This window comes from Heterodontus francisci, unplaced genomic scaffold (genome assembly GCF_036365525.1).
Source record: "Heterodontus francisci isolate sHetFra1 unplaced genomic scaffold, sHetFra1.hap1 HAP1_SCAFFOLD_121, whole genome shotgun sequence".
Taxonomy (NCBI): domain Eukaryota; kingdom Metazoa; phylum Chordata; class Chondrichthyes; order Heterodontiformes; family Heterodontidae; genus Heterodontus; species Heterodontus francisci.
In genome coordinates, this window is record NW_027140425.1 from 1,668,714 (window position 1) to 1,675,446 (window position 6,733).

Sequence of the window (6,733 nt, forward strand, 5' to 3'; positions counted from 1 at the left end):
CCAGCGGGAAAGCTCGGGCCAAGGCCAAGTCTCGCTCCTCCCGGGCTGGACTGCAGTTCCCAGTGGGCCGTGTTCACAGACTCCTGAGAAAGGGTAACTATGCTGAGCGTGTGGGTGCCGGAGCCCCGGTCTATCTGGCTGTTGTGCTCGAGTATCTGACCGCTGAAATCCTCGAGCTGGCCGGGAACGCGGCCCGGGACAACAAGAAGAGCCGCATCATCCCCAGACACCTGCAGCTGGCCGTCCGCAACGACGAGGAGCTCAACAAGCTGCTGGGAGGAGTGACCACCGCTCAGGGTGGGGTGCTGCCTAATATCCAGGCCGTGCTGCTGCCCAAGAAAACCAGTGCTCAGAGCTCCCAGAAAAAGTAAAGAGGCGAAAATATCATCTAATAAACCAAAGGCTCTTTTCAGAGCCACCCACAGTCTCTGTGAAAGGACTGGTTACTGTCAGGAGGGAATCAGTGATGGAGGTATTGCAACAGTGGATTGACCTGTTTCGCATGCAGACAGTTTGAATTCTGTTTTTTCTCTCTCTCCGGCTTCTCAATGAGAATTTGCTCCCGGAACAGAGTAAATGTAGGAAGAGGCCATTCTCGGGCTGTATGTTTCTCTCCTAACCTGATCTGTTTAGACCGCACTGTTCCCAGAGGACGGAATCTGAGAGTTGCTCACACACGGGAGCTGAGTCCATTGCAGCGCTTTAATATGTGCCTTCCCCCCCGGCCCTCCCTATTCTCCGGACACAGAGCTGTCTGTTTCCCCCGTCGGCGGGAGAGTCGGGGATTCTCTCCCCGCAGTGTCAGGGTTTGCAACCCCGGGGAACTGGCGGTTCGAGTCAGTGTGACCGAGCTGCCTTACATGTCCTGTGTACCGATCTCCAAGGGATTCAACTATTAGCGAACTCATTGGGTAATGTTTGTAAATAACCCTCATGTGAACGGAGCTGGCTCCATTAATTCCTTCCAAATAAAACTGGGATCTATTTATTTTCCCCAAATGTCAGCTAACGGATCCCAGGAGCAGGGTTGAGATTGTGCTGAACAGCAATGAGTCTCCGGTAATGCTGCTTTCTAAATTCCAGATCAGCTCTCAGTCCGACAGGCCTTTCGGGAAAGTGATGTGACAAAACAGAAACCATGTGACCGCCCCTCCAATCTAATGGGTTTGATGATGAACAGAGATGGAAGTTCTTTCCTTTGCTGATTTGGTGGCTCTGAAAAGAGCCCTTGTTACACTTGTTACTGAAGCCGGGTTTTAGGCGCGTTCCCCGCGGATGCGGCGGGCCAGCTGGATGTCTTTGGGCATGATGGTGACTCGCTTGGCGTGGATGGCGCACAGGTTGGTGTCCTCAAAGAGCCCCACCAGGTAAGCCTCGCTGGCCTCCTGCAGGGCCATGACGGCCGAGCTCTGGAAGCGCAGGTCTGTCTTGAAGTCCTGAGCGATCTCTCTGACCAGGCGCTGGAAGGGCAGTTTGCGGATGAGGAGCTCAGTGGATTTCTGGTAGCGGCGGATCTCCCTCAGAGCCACAGTGCCGGGTCTGTAGCGATGAGTCTTCTTTACTCCAGCCGTGGCTGGAGCGCTCTTCCGGGCCGCTTTGGTAGCCAGCTGTTTGCGAGGAGCTTTGCCTCCGGTCGATTTACGCGCTGTCTGCTTTGTCCGGGCCATTTTCTCAACGGATTCTGCACAATCTGAGACACACAGACTGTTAATACTGAATCTGCTGCACATCCGCCTTTTTAAACTCTGTGAGGAACCGCCCTGAGCAGTAATTGGCTGGAACCCGACGCCCATTCAGTTTAAACCAAACTCCGATAATAAACAGAAACACAGGAAGCTATTGCCTCCAATTGGTCGATTATTACTGATTACTCAATTAAAAAAAAAACCGCCAATATCAGTGCCGGAAACAACGGTTTTGACAAAGGAGAAATTTGCTTTAATTCATCTTATGAACATGATCAGAACATTTCAATGATATTTGTCAGCAAAGATCTTTTACAGCAAAGATTTTAAACTCTTTCTCTTGTATTATTCTACACTTTGTCACAAGTTCCAGATACACTTTTCCAATCTGGTATCTATTCGGGTTTATTCTCCGTCCTTTTTGAAACAGTCTGTAAGCGGCGGCAGAAAGTCTCTTTCACAGCATTCTGCAAACGGATACATTTCAGGTCAATCTTTGTCAAGATACCGAATCACTGATTCGAGATTGAACCTATTTGTGGGAGACAAAAGCGGAGAGAAGATTTTTACTGTCAGGTGTTGAAATGTGAGACTGAGGTTTCCTCCAACAGCGGGGTTTCCAGATAATGTACTTATTAATTATTGAGGCCAAGCTTGAACAAGGGAAACAAGTGACTGAGAACTGATCTGTCAGCTTTTATTAGCGGAATACAGGAAAGGGGCCGAATATGAACGCGTCCGAAATCAAAGCGCACTTGCGGTCAGTGGTCAGTAATTAATTTACACGGCATCATTAAGTAGAGACACAAAGATCTCACAGACAGTGAAAGTGAATCACCCAAATATACCTGGGATAAATCACAAAGGCAATTAGAAAGTTCCAGACTTTTCATATATAAGAAACAAAACAAATCGATACCATAGAGATGAAGTTGTAGCTTTTTCAGAGAGATTGTGGGTGGCTCTTAAAAGAGCCGTTGTGTTTGGGATGTTTTTCAGTCCATTGTGCAGTTTTACTTGGAGCTGGTGTACTTGGTCACCGCCTTTGTCCCTTCCGACACGGCGTGTTTGGCCAGCTCCCCGGGCAGCAGCAGGCGCACGGCGGTCTGGATCTCCCAGGAGCTGATGGTTCTGCGCTTGTTGTAATGGGCCAGGCGGGAAGCCTCACCCGCGATGCGCCCGAAAATATCGTTCACAAACGAGTTCATGATGCTCATGGCCATGGAGGAGATGCCGGTGTCGGGGTGAACCTGCTTCATCACTTTGTAGATGTAGATGGAGTAACTCTCCTTCCTCGACTTTCTCCGCCTCTTGCCGCCGTTTGCTGACGGTTTACTTAAGGTTTTCTTGGCGCCCTTCTTAGGAGCTGCTTTCTTCTTTTTTTTTCCAAAATATACTTTATTCATAAAAATCTGTAAAAATTACATTGCCAAACAGTTACCAAACAGCACAAAAAAATACAAACATTGCAAGGGAGATCAGTTTCCTTCAATACTGTCATGAGTTTCTTCCCAACCCTTCCGTTTCACAATTGTCATGTCAATTACAGTTTTACATTTACAGCAATTGAGAATATTAACGATACAGTTCGAGGGGTTTCCCATTGATCCAGCCCCTCAGTCCAGCTTGGTGGGGGAACCTTACACTGTCGTCTTTCCCCATTGAGCCTTTGCTGCGGCTGCCCCAAGCTTTAGTGCGTCCCTCAGCACGTAGTCCTGGACCTTGGAATGTGCCAGTCTGCAACATTCGGTGGTGGACAACTCTTTGCGCTGGAAGACCAGCAAGTTTCGGGCAGACCAAAGGGCGTCTTTCACCGAATTGATAGTCCTCCAGCAGCAGATGATGTTTGTCTCGGTGTGCGTCCCTGGGAACAGCCCGCAGAGCACAGGCTCCTGTGTTACAGAGCTGCTTGGGATGAACCTTGACAAAAACCACTGCATCTCTTTCCACACCTGCTTTGCAAAGGCACATTCCAGGAGGAGGTGGGCGACCGTCTCTTCCCCACCACAGCCAACGGGGGGGGCACTCTGCGGAGGGGGCGAGACTTCGGGTGTGCATGAAGGATCTGACGGGGATGGCCCTTCTCACCACCAGCCAAGCTACGTCTTGGTGCTTGTTTGAAAGTTCTGGTGATGAGGCATTCCGCCAAATGACTTTGACGGTCTGCTCGGGGAACCATCCGACAGGATCCACCGTTTCGTTTTCCCGTAGGGCCTTGAGGACATTCCGTGCAGACCACTACCTGATGGACCGGTGGTCAAAGGTGTTTTCCCGCAGAAACTGCTCCACGAAGGATAGGTGGTACGGCACCGTCCAACTGCATGGAGCTTTCCGCGGCAATGTGACCAGGCCCATCCTTCGCAACACCGGGGACAGATAGAACCTCAGCACGTAGTGACACTTGGAGTTTGTGTACTGGGGATCTACACACAGCTTGATGCAGCCGCACACGAAGGTGGTCATCAGGATGAGGGCCACGTTGGGTACATTTTTCCCGCCCTTGTCCAGAGATTTGAACATCGTGTCCCTCCGGACCCGGTCCATTTTAGATCCCCAGACGAAGCGGAAAATGGCTCGGGTGACTGCCACGGCGCAGGAGTGGGGTATGGGCCAGACCTGCGCCACGGAGAGCAACAACGTGAGCGCCTCGCACCTGATGACCAGGTTCTTACCCACAATGGAGAGAGATCGCTGCCCCCACATGCCCAACGTTTGTCGTACCTTGGCTACTCGCTCCTCCCATGTTTTGGTGCACGCCCCGGCCCTTCCGAACCATATCCCCAGCACCTTCAGGTAATCTGACCTGACGGTGAAGGGGACATAGGATGGGTCAGCCCAGTTGCCAAAGAACATGGCCTCGCTCTTGCCGTGGTTAACTTTGGCTCCCGAGGCCAGTTCGAACTGGTCGCAGATGCTCATCAGTCTGCGCACGGACAGCGGATCCGAGCAGAAAACGGCGACGTCATCCATGTCCAGGGAGGTTTTGACCTGAGTGCCTCCGCTGCCTGGGATTGTCACCCCTCTTATGCTCGCATCCTTCCGAATCGACTCAGCAAAGGGTTCAATACAGCAAACAAACTAGACCGGGGACAGAGGACAGCCCTGTCTGACTCCAGATTTGATCGGGAAACTTTCAGATTCCCACCCGTTGATTGAGACTGCGCTACTGATGTTTGTGCAGAGCTTTCTTCTTCTCCTCAACCATCTTCAGTTCCAATTTCAGACACAGAAATAAACCAAACCCCTTCCGAGTGCGGATTAAATAGACAATCCCACAGCTCTATGCTAATGACGGATGGGGGAAAGTAAAGATTGTGATTGGGTGATTGGAAGTGATGTCACAAAGGTTTTATATTGTAATTCTCTAATTGGTGTCTTTCCCCATCCAATAAGATTAAAGATTTGCAACCAATCACAAACACCCTACCTGCAATCAGGAAGTATATTTCATAAAGACTCTCTCCAAACCCAGTTTATATTGAAAGAGCCGCTGCCCGTGTAAACCTCCCTGGAAATGTCCTGGCTGTTGTTGGGAGGACACTTATGTGTCCTTGTGTCTCTGCTATTGTAGGTGAGTGTGCAATTAATTCAATTATTTTACTCTCTTCTTTTGTGTTTGAGAGTGTTCTGTCATTCGGTAGCTCTCAGTGTCTGGTGCTGTATGGATTCATTCTGTATCTCTCAGACTCTGGTTCTGTGTGTGAGTTTGACATCCATTCTGTCTCTCAGTCTCTGGTAATGTGAGTGTGAGGAGATGAGGTGGAGTGTTGTTGCGAGGATGATAGAAAAGAGCATTGGTGTGATGACACAGCCTTGCTTGAGCCCAGTTTATATTAGCATTGGTTCAGTGGTAGGGCTGTTGGGAAGGATTACAGCTTGCATGTCCTCATGCAGTCATCGGAGGATGGTGACGAATTTCTCCAGGCAGCCAAATTTGAGGAGGACGTTCCATAATCCCTCCCAGTTGGTCGAGTCGAAGGCCTTTGTCAGGACAGAGAAGGCCATTTATAAAGGTTGCTGCTGCTCCCTACATTTTCTTGAAGTTGTCTTGCTGTGAAGATTATGTTCACTGTGCCTGTTGATGGACAGAATCCACATTGTGATTCCAGTAGGACGTCTTCAGCCACGGGGAGGAGGCAGTTGAGAAGGACTCTTGTGATGACCTTCCCTGTGGTGGACAGCAGGGATACCCCTCTGTAGTTAACACAGTCTGTCTTGTCACCTTTTTTTGAAGATGATCACAATTACGGCATCTCAGAGATCCCCTGTCATGCTCTCTTCATGCCAGATGAGAGAAATGAGACCATGTATTTGTGTCAAGAGTGCTTCTCTGCCGTATTTTAGAATTTCGGCGGGAATTCCATAGACGCATGCGGCCTTATGGATTTTTAGCTGTCAGTTTGCCTTTTCAGTCTCTGTCAGTCTGGAATTGTGCTGACAGCACGGTGGGTACCATGCATTGGAATGTAGTCAAGGACGGGGGCCCGTCATTTTACTTCTATTTTTAGTTCTTTTTTCTTTTTTACATATTTTACAATTTTTTTTCTTTTGTTCATTTCATTTCATTGTAGTTTGTTCAGTTTGCTTACCCACTGTTTTTTTCATGTTTGTACGTGCTGCTGTTCAATCGTCAGTTCGTTAACACCCTATCTGTACTAATGCTTTGTCTTTCAACACACCATTAACATATTGTTTGCCTTTGCTCCATGACCTCTTGGTCAGCTATGTGGCCTTGTCCAATCTACTCCTTCTCCTTTGTTATCTCTTGCCCCACCCCCGACTTACTTTCTTATAACCTTTGACATTTCTAATATTTGCCAGTTCCGAAGAAGGGTCACTGACCTGAAACGTTAACTCTGCTTCTCTTTCCACAGATGCTGCAAGACCTGCTGGGAAACGATTTAACATATGTTGCCTCCAGTCCAGATGCAAGGCTATTCCAACCTCTGTCATCGAGCTGCAGTATGCTGATGACGCTGGCATAGGCACACCCTCAGAGGCCAAGCTTCAAACCCTTATCGATGCATTCACAGAGGCATATGAAATAA

General features: G+C 49.1%; 1 protein-coding gene across 1 annotated transcript; it reads right to left on the minus strand.

Annotated features, from left to right (window-relative positions):
- Nucleotides 1-1,202: 1,202 nt before the first annotated feature.
- On the minus strand, nt 1,203-1,667 carry LOC137359698 (histone H3-like). The gene has a single exon (XM_068025478.1). The coding sequence runs from the start codon at nt 1,665-1,667 to the stop codon at nt 1,257-1,259; it is 411 nt and encodes a 136-aa protein (XP_067881579.1). The 3' UTR covers nt 1,203-1,256.
- Between the last annotated feature and the right edge of the window lie 5,066 nt (nt 1,668-6,733).

What these genes read in the sequence shown, in the direction of transcription:
- LOC137359698 (XM_068025478.1), bottom strand. Translation starts at nt 1,667, where the DNA reads ATGGCCCGGACAAAGCAGACAGCGCGTAAATCGACCGGAGGCAAAGCT.